The sequence below is a fragment of the Eublepharis macularius genome, chromosome 13, assembly GCF_028583425.1.
Source record: "Eublepharis macularius isolate TG4126 chromosome 13, MPM_Emac_v1.0, whole genome shotgun sequence".
Classification (NCBI taxonomy): domain Eukaryota; kingdom Metazoa; phylum Chordata; class Lepidosauria; order Squamata; family Eublepharidae; genus Eublepharis; species Eublepharis macularius.
In genome coordinates, this window is record NC_072802.1 from 33,646,230 (window position 1) to 33,668,449 (window position 22,220).

Sequence of the window (22,220 nt, forward strand, 5' to 3'; positions counted from 1 at the left end):
TCCAATTCTACTGCAAGAGTCCATGAGAGTCAAGGACAGCTCCTTCTCTCTGACTTGACTGAAAAGATACAAAGAAGGGAAAAGCCCTTCCTTGTACCTCTTTCATTTCAGCACTGGGAACTTTTCACTTCCTTGCACAATATGCCAAATTCAAAAGCACTTTCATGTATGATTTTGTGGGCATCCTTAAAGCATCTGGCTGGCTACTGTGACCAAACCAGTCGTGTTCTTCTTTTAGAGATATGCACTATGAGAAATGGTGTTAACTTGTAATAACTACATGATTTGTCATCTAGAAAAGATACATTTAATACCAAAATAAAATGCAAAATGTATTACAAGGACTGGAAGTGCATTTGTTGACAACATTACACATACTCACAAACTGAATGATAGAAGTATACAAAGTTACATTTTTTCTTTATACTGAATCATGGATACATGTGCACAAATGTTGCACACACCAGAGGGAAATGGAATTCTTTTATTGTACATTTCAGTATTTTAATTGAAAATGCACAGTCTCTCATTTTGAAAGTCCTAAATTTAAAATCCAGAAAGCTGCAACAAGCAAGTTTCCTGCTCTTTGCAATGCATTTAAAATTACAGCATCCCCCCCCAAAAAAAACAAACGTATTCAGCCTTTAAAAATCAACATTTGTAAAATTGTTTTTAATTTGGACACGATGTTCTCAGAGATAGGAAGTTCCAAACACATTTGCAGGTTTTGTTTTTTGTTATCCTTTGTGTGTGCTTTTTTTTTTAAATAACATTTTTTAATTAACAGTTTTATTTTCAAGGCAAGGTAATAAATACTTGATTTCCTGTTCTAATGTTTCTAGAAACAACCTTTAGACCTGGCTTTTTCTTCAGGTAAGACTGATGCACCTTTTATGACAACAGGTACACAATATGCACAATGATCTGCATACTCTATGCAACTGAATACAGGCCAGCAGCCACATACTATTGCCAGTCAGAGATTTACAACCCTTCATTTTAGCCTCCTAGTTGGGACTGTAAGGACAGAAGCGGGAGTGAGCCCAGCTCCTGGCAGGCCATGATTTGTGGCTGTTGAGCAGCATCTGGATTGTTGAGCAGCTGGATCACTGGTTGTGGAACCAGTTGTCTAGTTTTACAAAAAGAAGTGGTTTTAAGCCAGTGTCATTAATTCAGTAGCAGGATCTTCCTTTCTGCTCCCCACTGAAGACTGGTCATAAACCAGCGTCCATTTTGCCTCAGCCAAAGTTCCAGAGAATGCTTTTCTGGACTTAAACGTTTCTTCTTCCAAGAAGCTTTAATTCTTGCAGCTCTCGGGGTTGTAAACTCTGGTCCACACCTGGTGTTAGCTTGTAGCTTAAAGGCGAATCAATGTAACCATTTTGATACAGGCAAACCCGCTTGCAGAATTCAAAAGTGCTGAACATAACCCCAAAATAAGGGACAACCTGTTTTTAAAACAGAACAAAACCCCCAAATTATTGATGTTACTCTCTGACTCTTGAAGCTTCAAGGCTACTACTTGATCTGTGAAAACAAAGGTTACAACTTTTAATTTGTACATCAAATCAGCTATTAATCAGGAGGGTCTGGGAGGCTGAGAGTAAAGGGTACATTTTAATTACAATTTCAAGCTGTTGTGGTTCTAGTGTGTTACAGTAAAATGGCATTAAAATATGGCATTAAAATATGGAAATGGACTTCTCTACTAACAATGACTACTTCTTTTATGTTGTCTTGCACTACCACCAATATTTAAAAAAAATGGTAATATGCAAATCTATTAAAATTTCACTGGAAAGAAAATTTCAAGAACATGCCAAGAACTCTTTAAGAAAATCCACCAAGACATACTCATTGGGTTGATTTGGTCCTCTTCAGTTTATGGCTGGATTTTACCCACCCAATGGCAAAATTAGATGCACACATGGGTTTTGGAAGAAAATGGTCACATATAGTGAATGATTCAAACAATTCATTCACACTTAAATGTAAGAAAGGTAAAAAAAAAAACTAGTCCAGTCATGAGTGCCATGGATCTGTCGTCAAGTGTCAATCAAGTGAAACTGCTGTAATACGTACCCTGAGCAAGTTGGCAGTGAGTCCGTTCCAAAGGGCAAGCACTCCCTTAGTCTTCACCGTCTGCTTAAAACAGTCTACCAAGCCAGCAAAATGGACATCTACACCTCCACACTGAGGGAGGCAAGGACTCTGGGCCTGATCCAAAGAGAACACAGGAAGCTTTTTAAATAATAGAATCAATTCCGTTGGGGGGAAAAAGAGGCTGTTTTCATCGCACCTCGGACACTAGCAAGAGCATCTTGTCAATTCCAGAATCTGCCCCTACATAAATCAGGCCTCAAGCAGCTTCTGAGAGGTGATAAGCCTGAAGTGATCCCCTTGGCCACATAGTTGCCCTGTGATGATATGTGTAAGATTCTTGTGCTATAATATTTCAAACTCTTGCCAGCTCCAGTGTCTTTGCTAATGGGACACCAAGAGTGTGATCCAGCTAACCTGATGTGCTTTTTAATCAGAGCTGGCAGGCAATCGAGGATTTAAATGTAATTTATTATTAAATTTTATCCTATCTTTCTTTCACCATGGAACTTATGGCAGCTTGCATAGGAGAATTCCCATCTAACTGACCTAGGCATGCAAGGCTGGCTATATCGTGTGCCCTACATAGACCATATTCTGTGTCCCAACTTCTAACCAATTAAACAATTGCCTTTTAACCAATTCAGGGACTCTGCTGAAATTCAATTCATTTTCCCATCTCCATAATTTCAATGCAATGGTCTTTCTGAGTTACTGAAAGAAATTTCAGATTGTTAACAATCAAGTAAGCAAAAGGTATCCCTCATTGTTAGAATTTCCACTTTTTACTATTACATACCGGATCCAAGCTAGATTTTAAAAATGAAATAAAAGCACGGACCCTTTACTCAACCCCATTGATTAAATTTGATTTTATGGATTAATAGTGCTGCCGCCCCCCACCCCAAATTAATCAACTAAAGCTTCAGTCGTCTCCAGGGCTTTTTTCTGGGAAAAGAGGTGGTGGAACTCAGTGGGTTGCCAGCACGGGGCAACTCTTGGTGGGAGGTAGTGCCCCTGGTACCACATGCACATGAGCAAAGTGCGCGCATGCTCCCAGGACTGCACAATGACATCACTTTGGGTCAGCTGGAACAAAGGGAGTTTTTTTTAAAGTTTAAATTGCCCTCGGTGAAAATGGTCACATGGCTGGTGGCCCTGCCCCCTAATCTACAGACAACGGGAGTTTAGATTGTCCTCCACACTGCTTCGATGCGGAGGGCAATCTAAACTCTTCTCTGTCTGGGGATCAGGGGGCAGGGCCACCAGCCATGTGACCATTTTCAAGAGGTGTTGGAACTCCATTCCACCACGTTCCTGCTGAAAAAAAGCCCTGGTCCTCTCCATGTTTACTTCAAAATAAGCCTCATAAAACTGAGTGGGATTTACTGTGCAGTTTTCATTACTTACAATACATACCTATGCAGAATTGTGTGCATATCTGCCATCAAGTTGTAGTCAACTTATGGCAACCTCAGCAAGGGTCTTTCAAGGCAACTGAAAAGCAGAGGTGGTTTGCTATTGCCTTCCTCTACAGAGTCTTCCCTAGTTGTTGCCCATCCAAGTACCGACTCTGCTTAGCTTCTGAGATCTGACAAGATCACACTACATCATGCTGCCTTCCTATGCAGAATTACAGTGGTCCAAACCAATTGTCTTCGATTTAAGCAACTCTGCACAGGATTGCATTGTCAATCCACCAACAGAAGCTTCAGCCTGTTAGGAACAATTGGGACTAGAGGCATGGCACACCATTCAAGGTTCCATTTAATAAGCCAATGATCCTAAGTAGAGATAAGTCCATTGAAATCAAAGGACTTTGGCATGCCTAGATACATGGATCAGGTCTACAGCATTTGAGAACAGGCATATGGAGCTAATCCTTCCCTCCATGCCAGTTTCTTGGTTGAAAAATTCTTCTCTGGGACTGCTTCAAGCCCTGGTATGAAAAAAGACAGGTACTCATATTATGCCTGCCTTTTTTCTGTTGGGGCTTAAAGCAGCCCAGGGAAGATTATTTTGATTGGAAAAATGCCAAAGATTGGAAAAAAAACCAACTTTCAAGCACTGTGGCCTTGATGAATATTGTCTCCCATGCCCAAGTCTGCTTCTTAGGCCCTTCCATTGGGGTTTTTATCTTTTTAGATTGTAATCCTGATGGTTGGGCTGTTTCTTTATTGGTGTAAGCCACTTTCAGAAAAGACTGTCAGAAAAGCAGAATATAAATCTACTAAATAAATAAGACATCTGGAGTCCCAGCGGTGGAATGCCAATATCACATGTAGTGTGGCTCTATGTTTTCCACTAGACCCACACAGCCCCAAACTAGACCCACACAGCCTCTTTCCACCTGACCTTCCATATCTCCTCCTGTCACCCTGCAGTCCTGACGGCCCACATCCAGCAGTGGTGCATGCTGAAATTCTCATTATTTTTACTGGGAAAACTTTGAGCGCATTTTAACTGTTCCACTAAAATAAATGTGATCAAAATCTGCTGAACTATACTTGGATTGTGTCATGAGAAATTACAAACACCTCTTTTTAAACTGGTGTGTTTGCATTTCAATGCTGTGACATCTTTAGGGCTCTTCCAATCTTAACACACACAACTCCACTGAAAACAAAACAAACGAACAACCCCCCCCCCCCACTTCAAGCAGATCTACATTTGTGTGCCCTAAGAATGCCAATTTAGCAATGTCCAGTGGATTCACGCTACACTACGACAAAATGCCACACCTGTTTCATTTCGTGTTGTTCCTGGATTGTTTCTCTCCTGCAAGGCACCAAACCGGACCCTCTTTCAAAGGCTACCTCCAAAGCACAACCTTTAGTAAGCCCTTGCAGGCTAGAAGTATTCGATTACATTCTAGGTGGGACTGCCTTTGAAAACTTCTGAGAAACATCAACTGATCCAAAATGCAGTGGACAGGTTAAAGTCTGAAATAAGTTGCAGTTTTATTGATTTTTCTCCATCTTCAGTGGTGACTTTCAATGATGTTTCTGCACCAATTCAGTTCTGACCTTTAAAGCCAAAACATTTCAGTCCTAAGCCCAGTCACCCGCTTCTAAGCTCACTGACTTCAGGGGACTTATCTCTGCTATGTGCTCCCCATTCACAGAAGTTTGGCGGGTGGCAATATGTGACAGAACCTCCACAGTGGCAATACACAATGGAATGCCCTCCCCCTTGAGGCATGTCTGGCAGCCTACTTATTGGGAGGATGGTAAAAATATTTTTCTTTTCTGGCAAGCAATTGGGATACAGTGACAGAGGATTACTGGGCTAGCTGATCTGACCCTTTTCACTTGGTGCTATTTTAATGGGCTCCATTGTGGTCTCTCCTCCTGATTTGTTGGCATTTGAGTATTTTGAATTAAATATCGAGTTTTTCTAGCATTTTGCAAGCTCCTTTGGGGGACACCTTTGTCCCCAAAAGCAACACTGAAATATTTTAATTACTGGAGTATCAATATATTTAAATAAAGTAGGGAAAGCACCATAGCTCAGTAGTAAAGCATTTCCTTTGTATGCAAAGGGGCCCAGGTTCGATCTCCAGCAACATTTAAAAGGATAAGATAGTAAATGGTGAGAAAAACCTCAACTTGAGACACTGGAGAGCTGCTGCCAGTCTGAGCAGACAATAGTGACCTTGATGAACCAATGGTCTGACAGTATAAGGCAGCTTCATGTGTTAATGTGTTTTATTAGCCCATCCAGAATAAGAATTCTTTGACACTACATTTTTAGCTGGAAATAATAGAACTATCCCATCTTGCTAATCAGGGATTAGAAAAAGAAGTTACATGGCAAAACCCAAAGAGTTCATTTCACTTAATCTGAAATCTAAAATAAGAACATGGAATTCTTTTAGGGCTAGATCCAGGAGTTAGCTGTGTTAGTCTGTAGTAGCAAAAAGAGTCCAGTAGCACCTTTAAGACTAACCAACTTTTTATATCATAAGCTTTTGAGAACCACAGCTCTCTTTATCAGATGCATATGATGAAGAGAACTGTGGTTCTCAAAAGCTTATGCTATAATAAAGTTGGTTAGTCTTAAAGGTGCTACTGGACTCTACTATTTTAGGGCTAGGTTAACACAGCGACACTTGCAAATAACATTTAGGTCAAATGAAATAAAAAATTGTAAATCCCACATCCCTCAATCAAAGCTCCCAGGATAGAAATGGGAATTCTCTTTGTTCTGAGATTCACTACTGCTGTTATGCAAAGGAAGAAGGGGCTTGGGAAACTGACATCGTCCCATCCCTAGAGAAAATCTTTAGCAAGAGCATCCAATTAGTCACAGGAATGGGCTTATTCAAGAGGATGCTCTGGTGGATAGAATATGAAAAGCTGAATCACGGTTTGTTCAGACAAAAACACAAGTACATGAGAATTGCTTGGCTGGATTAGATCAAGGTCTAGGGGCTGCTCAGTCTCAGGTCTGAGCTGAAGTTTTGGAGTTTTAGCTTTCTGTTCAGGCTGTGCAGCACAAAGGGTTGTTTCTCATGGTGCACAGCCAGAAGCAAATGCCAAGCTGTTATCTACTGACTCCATCCTTGGCTGTCTCCCCATTCTTAAACTCACAGAGCAATCCTGAAATGAGTTACTCCAGTCTAAGCCCATTGGAATCAATAGGCTTAGAATGGAGTAACTCTGCTTAGGATTGCACTGTCAATGTATGCTTCTACCAGCAACTTCTTCCAGCCTCTTTCTATGAGACAGAACAACTCTCCATGGATGCTAGTTAACTACACGTGTTTACCAGGCGTGGCATAATCCTCCTTACCACTTGGCAGGGACACAGCTATCCTGGAGCAAGTTAGTTCACTGTGGGATACTCTGTTCATCTGAGCAGGCTCTGATAGGCAGGTATCAAGGTATTATAACAAATATACTTTGAAAATGTATGCAGGACTGGGGTCACATCAAGCACACTGTGCTTGTCTCCTCCCCCAGGGTCAGGGAGTATGACGTATTATTTGTCTGCTGTAGGTATCAACAGCCAGAAACAAAACACGGGAGTTCACCGGTACCAACTGACTAGAACAATATGCAGACCGGGAAAAACAATAAATGCTCAAGGCAATAATTTACACTTTTTATATATATTAAAGTGCCAGAGTGCAATAGTGTTAATAAATAATGTGCTAATAAATACAGAATATTCAAATTTTACAAAGCGCAGGCGACCATTGTGTGAGTAGTTATTCAATGTTTATTTGGGAGATGATTATGTATTACATAATATGTATGAGTTATGTAAACAGTTATGTAAACATATGTGTACCCACTCAGACCACCAGATATTTGCCCGGAGATGAAGATTTTCGAAACGGGAATTTGATAAAGTTGCTCTGCATCACCATCCCGTCGGCAAATGGCTCAAAAGCATTAGAACCCCTCTTCCGAGGACTGGTGTTTGTCTATATCGTAGGTCACAGCTCTGCGCTCCTCATGCTCTAGCGATGGACTCTGTTTACAAAATTAGTTCTTGAAAATTACAAACTGTACTGGATGACTTTGTATTGTGTGGCTTGCGGATATTTGTAAAATTTGAATATTTATTCTGTATTTATTAGCACATTATTTATTAACACTATTGCACTCTGGCACTTTAATATATATAAAATGTGTACATTATTGCCTTGAGCATTTATTGTTTTTCCCGGTCTGCATATTGTTCTTGTCCTGCTGTAGGTATCACCCTGCTGTCGCTACATTATTTTCAACAGACATAATACCATTTCTCCACATTGTATCTAAGGATGTAATACAATTTTCTGCATTATATCTTCATTCTGAATCATGTCTAATATTTTATTCTTGTTTCAGATTTCTGTAATCCTTCGTTCTAGAACATTGCTTGTTAGACCTCTCATCTTATTGGCTGCATCAATTTACACGGTGTAATTCACCTTGAGTCTCTATGAGAAAGGTGGATTATTAATACAGTTAAATAAACAGGCTGCACCCATCATCTTCTCTCATGCTACTGGCTGTTTGGAGCAAGCCGAACCTAGTGGTGTGGGGGCACCAGCCTCATTGTGCTGCCCAAGCAGCTGCTTGGGTGATTTGGATGAAGAACACATGGGCAGAAATCATGTACTGGAGATCAGATAGGAGAGGTTTAACAGATAACTTTACCAAGGTCCATCCAGTCTTGTACCCCACCTCCCACAACAGCCACCCACCTGCCTCTGGAATCTCACAAACAGGGCATGAAAATAACGGGCCTCCCCAGTGGCTGGTCCTTGTCATTAGGTATACTGCTATACTGATCACAGAGGTCTCATTTTGATCACAGAGGTCTCATTTTGAGTTATCTTGCTTAACAGAAAGTTGGCTTATGTTCTACTCCATGAATGTGGTTTACTAATTTTTTTTTAAAAAGTCATCTAAACCAGTGGCCATCACACAATCTTGTGGCAGTGATTTCTACAAGTAATCATTTAAAATAAATCCGTTCCTTTGAGACTGCTTCAGCAAATCAACTTGACTGGTGAATCCTGAGTTCTAAGAATATGATGGGTTGGGGGAAGCAGCGAAGTAATTAATAAAAAAAACACGAAGGGCTTGATCTTAGGCACTTTACTGCAAAGCAAGCCACACTGAGATGAATACACACATACATGCACAGGACTGCAACCTACATAGAGAGGAACATTCAGAAGAAATACTTTTATCGCCAATTAATTTATATCTGCATAGGTATTGTTTTTTAATGAGCTGAAGGGAAGGAGGGAGAAAAAGGTGGGTGGGAATGTTCCCTCTTTCTCCAGAGTACTGAGATTGGATCATCTTATCCTCCCAATATACCGAGTACAGACTTGTTAGATAGCAACTGCACTACACTGCACTGGTGTAAGAAGCGACTAACATCAGCAGAAACACACGATCGCGCTGTTTACCCTCCTACCAATGATTTCCACTCATACACTTATACTGAGACACTGCATGAAGTTGGAGGGAAATCTATTGCTAGCGTGTGGCTTCTGCACCTTGCCACTTCCAGTAATAATGGCATGGAAGAGCTCCGGGGGGCGGGGAAGAGTAACCTCCCCGAAATGCCTTGCTTTTTAGGCCTAGACAAAAAGTCCAATTTTCAGATTGGACCTGTCTCCCCACGTACCATTTTGTGCATGAATGGGGCAGTTATGTAAAGGAGACAATGTGGAAAGTGCATAGAGCAGGCAGATGTAACACAGCTTTTTATGCATTGGTACCAAAGTCATGGAACTCCCTCCCTAGGGAAGTTTGTTCTGCCCCATCATTATTGACCTTCAAATGCCACACAAAGGCCTGGTTCATATGTGCAAGAGAGTAAGATGGCAATGGTGGTAAAGACCTGAGGTTCCAGAATGGGACGGCATCATTTCAGAATGCAGGATCACATTTTAGAATGCTGTATTATATCATGGAATGCTATATTAAAAAGTTCCTGCAAAGAGGAAACCAGCACAGTCAGCGAGGGGGGAGGGCAGAAAGAAGTTTCTCTTTACAGTGCTTGTTTTCTAGAGTTTTAAGTATGAAGGAACATTAAACAATGGAATCCACCATCTGAAGAGTGATGCAGTCCAGAGATTCCCTCAGATGAAAGAAAAGTAGCAAACATGTGAAGGACAGACATTTGAAAGGTGTTCTTAGCATGCTAATTGGTAAAACAGATCTCTTCTGCAATGTGATTATCTGCAACGTACAATTTATAACTATATAAAAATTAAGATTTTTAAAAACAACCTGCACATCTTAATAGGAATTGGGAAGATGCAACAAGATGCAAGAGATGCAACAAGGAGGAATGGGAATTTGGTGAAAGGAAAAGCTGTCAAACACACACTTAAGAGTCTGGGAATATACACAGCTACTGAGAAACAGCAGGTTGAATAAGAAGAGCCCTGCCAAATTACATCAGTGGCCTATCTAATCTAGCATCATGTTTCATGCAGCGGCCAACAAACAGCATAGAGGCCAAGGGCTTCTACCTGATGTTGACTCCTAGCACTAGCATCCAGAGGCCTGCTAGTAGCTATTCATGGGCAGGCCTCTCCTCCACGAATCTGTCTAATTCCCTTTTAAAGCCAACTCTGCTTGTTAAATAAAGAAGCATTTCCTTTTGTCCCACAGAATCTATTGCCCATCAACTCCACCAGGTGCCCCCACAATCTAGTATGATGGCAAAGGGAGAAAACCGTTTCTCTGTTGCTCTCTCGTAATCTTATAAACCTGTATAACACTCCCCCCCCCGTCTCTTTTCTAAACTGAAAAATCCCAGACTTTTCAGCCTTTCCTCATGGGACAGGGGCTACAACCTCCTAATAAACCTGGTTGCCCTCTTCTGTACTTTTCCCAGCTCTGCAATGTCCTCTTTGAGATACACATTATTCCAAGTGGGGCCATACTATAGAGCTATACAGGGGCATTATAATATTGGCTGTTTTATTTTCAATACCTTTCCTAATAATCCCCGGTTAATAATAATTAATAACACAAAACCTGGCTGCTGGCAAGGTGGTTCAAAGTGAAGGAGAGCAGCACAGCATCGTGTGAGGAGAGAAGGGGCCCCATTGGCCCCTATGACAGCACAGATTCACTTGGCAAGGCGAGCAAAGAATTGGCACCAGGTGAACAGTCAAGGCTGCTTTTGTGAAATGAAAAAGAGTTGCCCCTCCCCCCAGCTAGTGGTTCACCACAAATGGTTAACAGTTATACATGAAGACAGTCATGTCTGCAAGTTAGTAACCTTCATGGGATTTACATAGTTGTATCAGACTGCTACAGTAAAAACAAATTCCCTCATAACTGTACACTCTTGATATAAAAGTTCTAGGCATTTTGAATTTGTTAAAAAAGGGATATATTTTACTTTTGAATGATTTGTGGATACAGGTTGTTTGCCAAAGGAAAGTCATCTACTCCCTCCATGCAGTTTTCTCAACAGCAGGAGAAGGCCCATTAAATCTATCATGAAGAGTTATTACAAGATGCTGAGGAGGAGTCATTCCAAGTGCAGTCCTAAACAGAGATACACCCTTCTAAATTCACCAGTCAATGGACTCATAGTGCAATCCTAAACAGATCTACTCCATTCAAAGCCCATTGATTTCAATTGGCTTAGACTGGAGTAACTCTGTTTAGGATTGTACCGTTTGAAGGGTATAACTCTTCCTAGGATTGCACTATTGGTAATGGATAAACTGATGCACCAGATGAAAACAGTTATTTTTTCATTTATACCCCACCTTTCTCCTCAATGTGGACCCAAAGGGGCTTACATCATTCCCAGTAATTTTATTCTCAAAACAACCCTGTGAAGTAGCAAAATCGAAAAGAGTCCAGTAGCACCTTTAAGACTAACCAACTTTACTGTAGCATAAGACTTTACTGTAGCATAAGAAACTGGTTTCTTCTTACCCTCCACACATCTGACGAGGAGAACTGTGATTCTTGAAAGCTTATGCTACAGTAAAGTTGGTTAGTCTTAAAGGTGCTACTGGACTCTTTTCGATTTTGCTACTACAGACTAACATGGCTAACTCCTCTGGACCTGTGAAGTAGGTAAGACTGAGAGCGTACAACTGGCCCAAAGTCTCCTAGTAAGCTTCCATAGCAGAGTGGGGATTCAAACCTGGGTCTCCCAGATCCTGGTCCAACACTCTAACCACTACATCACATTGGATAGAGGAACGATGAAAGACATGAAGAAACCAGAGACCTCTTTATGCTATTTTCAGTGCAATCCTAAGCAGAGTTACTCCGGTCTAAGCCAATTGAAGTCAATGGACTTATACTGGAGTAACTCTGCTTAGGATTGCATTGTTAATATCTTTTTCCTGGAACAATCAATCAATCCTCAGGCCACAGGTCCACCTGACCACTATCAAATGTTTCTAACTTACTAATTAGATGATTATTTATTCAGCTTTTTAAAAAAGGATTTTGAGGCAGACGGGCTTTTCCTGTTTCTGGCGCCGGTTCTCCCGTGTCATTCACAGCTTGCCCATGTTCATAGCATATGTTATACTGTTTTCATTGCAATACTCTTTAATTTTGTAATTTGGATTTATGACATCGTTTGTTGTACATAATACACCGTTTTACTGCATTGTTGCTCCTATCTACTCATCTTGCGCTCCTGTATGCATTATACCGTTTTAGTGCATTATTCAAACCCTATTTTATTCCATTGCCTGGTTTGTTTTCTTATTGCATTGTTTTTAATTATTTAATCCGCCTTGAGTCTCGGCAAGAAAGTGGGACCATGAATGAAGGAAATAAATAAGTCAACAGCTCAGAAAAAAAAGCAATGCTACAGAGCCATGAGCGGATGCTGCTTCCGGCAACTCAAAACCCAAATACGGCCCACTCTCCAACACTGAATGGCACCAGGCCTTTGAACTGCTTTACAGTTCTCCGGGTACATTGGTCCCTGGCTGAGGTGACAGCTGAGTGGGTTGATCCTCCTGACATATTGTTTAGCAGTTCAAGGATGAAAGAAAAGCTCCCATATGCCAGATGTGCCTCCCAGCTATAATTTCCCACCTTGGAGTTAAAGGATCACAGGTATCATGTGTTGGGAAAGCTCTATCTCTGCCTGAGACCATGGAGAGCTATCTCCAGTCAGCTAGACAATAGGAAGTTTAAGGGGCCAATGGTCTGTCACAGTAGTTTCTGCTTTTTGAACAGTAGCGTCTGCTTTTGAAACTTCTATTATGAAAATCTGTTATAAATGAAAAGAGGAGTTGGTTGGTTTGTTTTAAATACCCAGAGATTGTGTGCATTTCTTTTCAAGTTTGGTAATATAGTAGCAAAAAGAAACTCCACTCCACGCTTCACTCTCATCTGTAGGTTCCATGCCAAAACATGCGTACTGTACCTTTAATTCTCTAACATGTCAATCAGGAGCAAAGGGGAAAAAAGGGAAACAAAGGGATACAATTAGGGTGAACAACAAAGATCAAATTTTCTTTCCTTTTTTTGTAATAATGAAAGCAATTATATTTAATGTTAAATAGTCTCACAGGTAAATCAAGGTTAAAAAGAACGACGTTTGATGTGGCTGTGATTGTAATAATAATTTTCAAAAAGAGAGGTTTGAAAGAATTAAAATCTGGCTTTTAAAAGATATTTTTACTTTCACACATCCCAGAGCTTGGCCTTCTCTTAAATGTAAAACCTGAAATTCAGACTTTTTTAAAACATGGAACATGGAGAAGAAAGGCTGGAATGTTTCTCAAAAGACTTAGGGAGATCTCTAGCTGAAATCTATTTCGCAGATAAAATGACACAGCTTAGAGGCTGAACATCGAACCTATAGCAAGGGGCAGAAATACATATTAGAAGGCAAACACATGCCACTTAAGACTGTGTTTGCCCTATAAGTCCACTGTGGGGATAGAGATTGTAGGGGATGGGCTTAAATGTCTCCCCAGTAAGTAATATCCTAGATTTTTTTTGCTAACACGGGCTTTCCTGTGGGAAGGATGGGAAGGGAGTGGAACAAGGGAGGTAATCAGCAGGTGTAGGAAAGTTTAAGCACTATCTTTCCCATCAATTCTCCTCCCCCCATGTCATCTTGGTATCCAGAGGCTTGAGCATCTGTGCTGTTCTGCCCAGCTGTCCTAAAATATCATAAGTAGGCCCTCCCATACACCTTTAAAAAGGAGTAAAATCAAAAAGAGTCCAGTAGCACCTTTAAGACTAACCAAATTTATTGTAGTACAAGCTTTCGAGAATCACAGTTCTCTTCGTCAGATGCATGGAGGGCAAAAAGAAACTGGTCAGATATAGAGGAGGAGAGGGGAGGGCGGAGTAGATGCAAACAGCTCCTTCTGATATGGAGATGCAAACAGCTCCTTCTGATCAGTTTGCTTCTGTAAAGGAAATCAGTTACTTTTGATAATGAGATAACCATTCATAGTCCCTATTCAGTCCCAGCTTGACAGAGTCAAATTTACATATGAATTCCAATTCAGCAGCTTCCCGTTGGATTTTGTTTTTGAAAGGTTTCTGTTGAACTACAGTGACCTTTAAGTCTTTGATGGAATGTCCTGGTAGATTGAAGTGTTCTCCCACTGGTTTCTGGACGTTGCCATTTCTAATGTCAGATTTGTGTCCATTTATTCTTTTGCGTAGAGGCTGGCTGGTTTATCCAATGTACAGAGCAGATGTACATTGTTGGCACATGAGGGCATATATCACATTGGAGGATGAGCAGCTTTAAGAGCCAGAGACAGTGTAGTTGATGCCACTGGGTCCTGTAATTGTATTCCCTGAGTAGATATAAGGGCAGAGCTGGCATCTGGGTCTGTTGCAGGGCCTGGTACCTGTGGTGGTGACTCTGCTAGCCGATTCATGATTGTAAGTGAGTTGTTGTTTAAGGTTGGGGGGCTGTCTGTAGGCAAGGAGAGGTCTTCCACCCAGGGCTTTTGAGAGAGGTATCATTTTCCAGGATGGGTTGTAGCTCACTGATGATACGTTGGATGGGTTTGAGCTGGGAACTATAGGGGACAACCAGTGGTGTTCTGTTGTTAGTTCCTTTAGGTTTGTCCTGGAGCAGGCTGTTTCTGGGAACTAGTCTGGCCCTGTTGATTTGTTTCCTCACTTCATTTGGTGGGTACTGTAGCCCCAAAAATGCTTGTTGTAAATCTCTTAAGTGGGAGTCCCGATCAAGAGCATTGGAGCAGATATGGTTGTAACATAAGGCTTGACTGTAGACAATTGACCGAGTGGTATGTTTAGGGTGGTAGCTGAAAGTTGTTGAAGTCCTGATGAAATCTCTCAAGGGCTTCCTTCCCATGGGTCCAAATGATGAAGATGTCATCCAAAAATCTTAAGTATAGTAGTGGTTCCAGTGGATGGGAGCTGAGGAAGTGTTGCTCCAAGTCCGCCATGAATATGTTAGCATATTGTGGTGCCATGCGTGTGCCCATGGCTGTGCCATTAACCTGTAGATATAAGCTGTCACCAAATTCGAAGTAATTGTGAGTGAGTACGAAGTGACAAAGTTCAGTGGCGAGGTGTGCTGTGGTTTTGTCCGGGATAATATTCCTTATGGCTTGCAGTCCATCTGCATGTGGGATATTGGTGTATAAAGCCTCCACATCCATGGTTGCTAGGATGGTGTCATCTGGTAGGTTGTCAATGGACTGTATTTTCCTGAGGAAGTCAGTGGTGTCCCGTAAATAGCTGGGTGTGCTGGTGGCATAGGGCCTGAGGATAGAGTCCATGTATCCTGAGACTCCTACTGTGATAGTGCCTATTCCTGAAACAATGGGGCGTCCCGGGTTACCTGGTTTATGGATTTTGGGTAGTAGGAAGATTCTATCTACTCCGCCCTCCCCTCTCCTCCTCTATATCTGACCAGTTTCTTTTTGCCCTCCATGCATCTGACAAAGAGAACTGTGATTCTTGAAAGCTTACGCTACAATAAAATTGGTTAGTCTTAAAGGTGCTACTGGACTCTTTTTGATTTTGCTACTACAGACTAACACGGCTAACTCCTCTGGATTAAAAAGGAGTGTCACCTTAAAGACTAATAAAAATTATTCCACCACAGGCTTTTATGGACCAGAGCCCACTTCATCAGATGCAAAGCCATGGCTTCACACCAGGCAGATCTTTTATACAGGGGTTATGGGGGGGAAACAAATGCAGCAGGGTCAAGGGGCCATGAAACTCAGGCCGTGAAGGGCCAGTTAGCATTGAGTCTGATAACATGAGCTTCTGCTACAATTGAAAAAAATAGTCTTCAAAGTTGCCGTTAGATTACTTTTTATTTTTGATGCAATAGACCAACAGGGTTGCCCCTCTGGAATTACTTTTGACATTGCTGAGGATCTGGAAATCCCCCATCTTCCAGCCCATTGCACAATTACTGAAACAACAGGTACAAGAGCGACTCAGGTGATAGTAAAACCACATTTTCATGATATTGCTTGCAAAATGCCCATCGTTATAGTACATGTAGGTGGACTGGAAAGACTTGTATACAGCAAAGAGTTCTAAAAGTGTGTAGGGTGCACTGCATTCCCTATAGGGGTTTCTCAATAATGGCTGGCCCCTCCAGTGCCTAGGTAGAGAAATAGGTCTTTCTTTCCCCACAACAATATCCTCAAAGTCAGTAGTTATTTTTTAATCATAGATGTGAATGCCAACAATTTACTTTTGTTGACCTTTCCTTGGTTACCCCAGTCCTTTAAACATCAACCTTGATCCTATTTGCATAGCTCCTCCTCCTTATCTGCATAGCATCTTCCTGGGTTCTGTTATTGGTCAGGCTAGAATATGACTCAATGTTGGGAAGGTTAGCTATTTTACAGTATCAAACTGCAACACGTAACAGGACAGAATGACAGGAGTCGAAATAAACAACAGAATGTTGGTGGTGGAAAGTGCCATCAAGTTGCAGCCGACTTAGGGTGAGCCCAAGGCAAGAGATGAACAGAGGTGACTTGCCATTGCCTGCCTCTGCACATCAACTTAGGATTTCCTTGGTTGTTTCCCATCCAAGTATTAACCAGGCCTGATCCTGCTTAGCTTCCAAGATCAAACGGGATTGAGCCAGCCTGGGCAGCCTGGGTCAGGGCAACCAAAAAATAATTTTAAAAAAACAGTTTCTATTATATTTTTAACTTCGTCCCTCATGTACGAATCAAATGAGATTAAATAAATAAGGGTCATCACTCTAAAAATCAGGCAGGCACTGTATTTAGTAAAGGTGCCACAAATCAAGTCCAAAAATGAGTTAGTGCCACTCTTGTACACATCACTGCACATACACAGACTCCCATTCCACCCCCTATATGTTTTTGCCACAAGTCTATTGAGCAGGTTGGCAACAGTGGAATAAAGAAGAGCTGGGTAAGAGTGTAGGCTTGACTCTATGCCATAGCTTGACTGGCAGATGCTCCAACTCCTAATAATAATAATAAGTTATATAGTATCATATAAATCCTCACAACAGTTCTGTAAGGCAGGCCAATGTGATTATCATCCCCATATTACATAATGGGGACTGAGAATGAATAGCTTGCCTAATTCTCTGACAGGGCCATTGTAAGCAGAGTTACACTTTTCTAAATCCATTGAAGTCAATGGGCTCAGAAGGGTGTAACTTTGCTTAGGATGGCCCTGTCAGAGCCACTGTGCTCCAACAAAGCCTTGTTGCCCGTGCCAAACACTGGCCACCTCTGCTCTGACAGGTATGTGTGAGGGCATCCCTAAGGTGCATACCTGCATTTTCCTCTTGACTGTTTCAAAGGGGAAAGAAAGGGTCTGTGCAACGCCAGCTGCCAAACAACCGTTGATGAAGCTTTGCATTGGAGTGAAGCGGAGGCTGGGCTCACCCCAGATTTTATCCAGATGGGTGTAAACAAGGAAGGAGCCAATGGAAAATGGGATAGCCCCTGTCAAAAATCAAGCAAAACAGACTTGTGAGTTCAGTAGGTCATAAGAACGCTCTATACTGGGACCACATCAGCAACCTTTTAACCCAGTTTGCTAAACGTGGCTAATCAGATGCCTCAGAAATGTTTGCAGGCAAAGTATGATGGGAATATCTGTCCATTCTCATTAATTCCCAGCATTTAATATTCAAAGGAATATTTTATGGAAAATAGAGGATGCACAAAACTAAGCATGGCCAATGACAGACCTATCTTTTGTATAGTCAGCACAGTGCATGTAACGTGATGAGGTGCAAAACAATGGCTAAGTGAGCCAGGATGTTCAAGTCTCATCTCAGCCAAAAACTTATTAGGTGGCCTTAAGCAAGACATTCATTTTACAAATAGTAAACTGATATAAATGAATTTTTACAGCTGACTCATAGAAAACCCTTATTGATTTCCCCCTTTAGTTATTATATCAACTCTCAAACTGTAGAACAGAATTCTAATCAATGATACCTAATATAGACAGAGAAACTCCACGATAAAGTGCAACAGCTCCTTCCTGATGGTAAATCAGATACAGAGCATGAAGAATTCCTTTGTAGGAAGGCTTCAATCGGTCCTGCACAATGAGCCGTGTTTTTATGACCTCGGTTGGGTAAGTTGCAACAGCTGCCACCATGCCAGCGAGGCTACCTGCCATGATCGAGCTCCACTGGGAGATATGGCCCAAGTCATCCACAAACAGCATGACAAACCTGGAATAAGGGGAAAGTTACACTCATTAGATGCACAATGGAAATACAATATGAGAAGACCATACTCTTCAACCTCTCTAAAACCAACAATTGCCTGTACATGTACATTCTTTGTTGTAGATCCAGAGGAGTTAGCAGTGTTAATCTGTAGTAGCAAAATAGTAAAGAGTCCAGTAGCACCTTTATGACTAACCAACTTTACTGTAGCATAAGCTTTCGAGAACCACAGTTCTCTTCATCAGATGCATCTGACGAAGAGAACTGTGGTTCTTGAAAGCTTATGCTACAGTAAAGTTGGTTAGACTTAAAGGTGCTACTGGATTCTTTACTATTCTCTGTTGTGGCTCCTGCCTTGTGGAATGGGCTGCCTGATGAAGTTATGAAGGCTCCTACTCCCCTGGCTTTTTATAAACTATGCAAAACTGAATTATTCAAGAAGGCATTTTACATAGGTAATAGGGCTGTACAGTAACAAAATGGCTAAGAAGGATGCCTGGGTAAAGGGTTAGGGACTCTGGACTATACTACTGTGCAAAGTTCACATTTCTGTTGCTGTAAGTAGGACCCTATGATGTAAATTTTGCATCATTTAATGTATTGTGTTAATACTTATGCTTTGTTTCGGCTCTCTTTCAGATTTCCGCTATTCAAATCCTATTGCACTGTTTATTGGATGTCCCATCCTGTTGACTGCATTGACTTACTCTGTGTAATCCACCTTGAGTTCTAGTGAGAAAGGCAGACTATAAATAATGTAACTAACTAACTAAATAATAGCATTTCAATCACAGACTGTCCCTTGAAATACTGTCCACGGTGAGATAACTACCAATGACATCTATTCAATCCAACAGATACGGTGTTAGCAAACTTGTTAGGAAACTCTGGCTTAAGATCCTAACATTCTATCTGCTCCTTAAATGCTTTTCACATAAAGCTACAATAACGTCCCAAGAGCTACTGCATTAAAAGACCATTCTTCACAAAAACGAGAAACATGCACTTAATCCTATGTATGTTTACTTAGAAAAAGGTCCCAATGCATTCACTGGAGCACATTCTCAGGTGTGCACATGACTGCAGCCTTACAAGCCAACCCTATGCATCTTTACTCAGAAGCAAATCAGGTGGAGTTCCCTGGAATTTACATCCTAGTAAGCATGCACTGCACTGCAGCTCATCCACACTACCTAGAAATGTCCCATCAAGGTTAATGAGGCTTTCCCTTCTGACAGCTAACTGGAAGTCCCCCAAGATCCCATCTATCGACAGTTGGTTTTCTAGAGTCTGGGATTATTATATCCAGGAGAAGGTTTATGATTCTATTTATATATCTCAGCATTTTCCAAAAGAAACTGATTTTATGACAAAATGGCTCCCTTTCTTTGACTACTTATTAACCAATGATATACACCCTCCACAACATTTATTGTTTGTCTCATGGTGTTTCTGAGCAATATGTTAGGTTTCATACAAACTGTAAAGAACCTCCTTCTCTGCTTAGGTATATTGCAATTCTCTAAGCAAATTTTCTTTTTCCTTTGTTAATATTACATTTGAAAACTGGTAGTATATTACAAGCTATCTGGGTTTTTTTGTATTATAGTTGACTTTAACATTGTGTAATTTGTTTTCCTGTTTACGCATTGTATGTTGTTTTTAAAGTTAATAAAAAGTTTATTAAAAAAAAAGGTTAATGAGGCTTACTCACAAGTAAGTTTGCATAGGACTGCACTGCAGTACAATACGATGTGGACTGACTTCAATTACTTCCATTGTTTTCAGTGGGCTTAGACTAAAGTAACTATGTACAAGACTGCACTGTTACAGTCCTTGAACTGGAAAGAACTTTCAAGGCTTCCTAGTCCAACTCTCCTGCTCAATGGAGGAAACACAAAGCTGGGGCATTCCTAACAGATGGCCATCCAGCCTCTGCTTGAAAATCTCCAGCAAGGGAGACACCCCCCCCCCCGAATAATTGGTTTTGTTGCCACCCACTTTTACCATTAGGAAGTTTCTCTCCTCGATTTCCTACTGATCTCAGTTTTGCGGGTGCATCAAAAGTGATGCTAAAGCAGCAACATAAACAATAGTGATACAAACAGATTTTTTTTTTACTCAGCATCTTTCTTTTAATGGGCATTTCAGTTTTGATGGATGATTATGAACCAAAAGCAGGAAGTCTTTTCTTCCTAAATGAAACTTGGCGACGTGAGAAGGTCAACCAAGGCAGAAACCCTTATGCTTCAGCCACATAAACAAGATCGGATAAAACTGGACTCCAGTTACTGTCCCTCCCCCTGGAAGCTATATTTGGCTCCCACCACAGATCTGACAACAGAAAATCTGACAACAGCAACTCTCTGATTTAAAGTTTCAGCTTCCGTATTTTCTCATGAAATGCAGCTCCTACTTAAAAATAAGGGTGTGGATAAAAGGGAAGGACTGTCCAGCCACAATATCTTTGTACAAAAATAGCACATGCTCAGAGACTTTCCTCCTTTCAGATTCTTCCTTGAAATTTTTCTCAATAAGACCAAGGGTGTGTATTTCACATTTTCTGAATAAGAGGAGTGCAAAGTTGGCATACATTTGCATAGAACCATCATAGCTCTCATGCATTTTGCTGCAATACTGTTTAGAATTTTGTTCTCCATTCCCAACTGAGGACAACTGTTAACTGAGGAAGTGGTCCATGAATGCATACGCCACAAGTGTGTTAGTCTTTACATTCCATAGGACTGCGTTTAATTTTCTAAATGGTTAATCATCCTTAATTTAAGATAGAAGAAAAAGTAACTGCTAGTGTTTCCTACTGTTGCCTTAAGACTTTATTCATAAAGCTGACTAGGCCGAAGCCGAGGGGCCCCACAGGGACTAGGGGCCTGTCATGTTTTTTTGCTGAGGCACACCCCCACATAAATTACAATTGATTCTCTTATATACCCTCTATTAATAAGGCAATTAGCTGCTTCTTTATTGAAGTGAAACAAATTGTCTTATATAAAAACAATTACCCATAAATTATATATTTATTAATAAATAATAAAGATTTTATTCACTTCAAAATATTAGTCTTCAACAATTATACCCCCAAAATGTGCTTTCCTGAAGAGTTCCACTCGTGCAATAAAAATATTAAAAATTAAGAACAGAATTCTTCAGGAGGTCCTCAAAATGGATATAGGGTTAGTATCTACCTTACCAGGGTCAGGCTATTAGCTGTAGTGGGATAAAAGATTGAAGTGCTGGAGGGGGCCCAGAATACCTGAAAGCCTAAGAGGCCCGCCATGGGTTAATACGGCCCTGACTTAATGAAACAAAAATCCTGGACAACATGGATTAGAAGCGCATCTCTTGAATGCCCCTCTCTTCTCTGTGCATCCCTTTATTGGCTAATACGTGAAAGATTTAAAAAAGCATACTGTTATACCCATCCACCCCAAGTCTTTTGCCTGAATGAAATAACAAGAAGTCATAAGCGGTTATGATTTGATCGGACACACAGAACAATCTCCCTTCTTCTCTCTCTGCCATGCCATTGGCGGCGTCACCCAGTCATGCCACCATTGCCCCCTGTTTACCTGCGGTAGGAGGCGAGTTGCAGGACGCTGTAGGGAAAGAGACGGAAGCAGGCAGTGAGGTTGCCCTTCCAAAGCGCCCCGATCCCTTCCGCCCGGCACAGGCTGCGCCCCGTCTGCCCGAGCCCTCCTCGGGAGTGGTGAGTGCCTACTTGGGCCAGGACTGTGAGCACCTCCAGCGGCGCCGTCACGCTGAGGCTCATCGCCCCGGCCACTCCGGCGCAGCCCAGGCGCTGCAGCGCGGTCAGCCGGCTGTCCCGTTTCCAAGTCGCCATGCCAACCCGCCGGCGGCTGCACCATGCCCGCCGAGGCCGGGCGACTGGCGCGGAAAGCGCACGGCGCTGCTCACCCACTGTGCGCGCCGCCGTCGGAGGCGGTGCTAGC

General features: G+C 41.6%; 1 protein-coding gene across 2 annotated transcripts; it reads right to left on the bottom strand.

Annotated features, from left to right (window-relative positions):
* Positions 1–304: 304 nt before the first annotated feature.
* SLC25A43 (solute carrier family 25 member 43) lies at positions 305–22,220 on the bottom strand. 2 transcript variants are annotated; one of them, XM_054997025.1, is made up of 5 exons: positions 21,840–22,220; positions 18,014–18,255; positions 17,340–17,512; positions 2,083–2,217; positions 305–1,448 (listed from the first exon to the last, which is right to left on the bottom strand). In XM_054997025.1, exons 1-5 carry the CDS (start codon positions 22,109–22,111, stop codon positions 1,272–1,274), a joined length of 999 nt encoding a protein of 332 aa, XP_054853000.1. In that variant the 5' UTR covers positions 22,112–22,220; the 3' UTR covers positions 305–1,271. The 2 variants fall into 2 exon arrangements, with proteins under 2 accessions (XP_054853000.1, XP_054853002.1); XM_054997027.1 differs by having other exon boundaries at positions 1,441–1,527.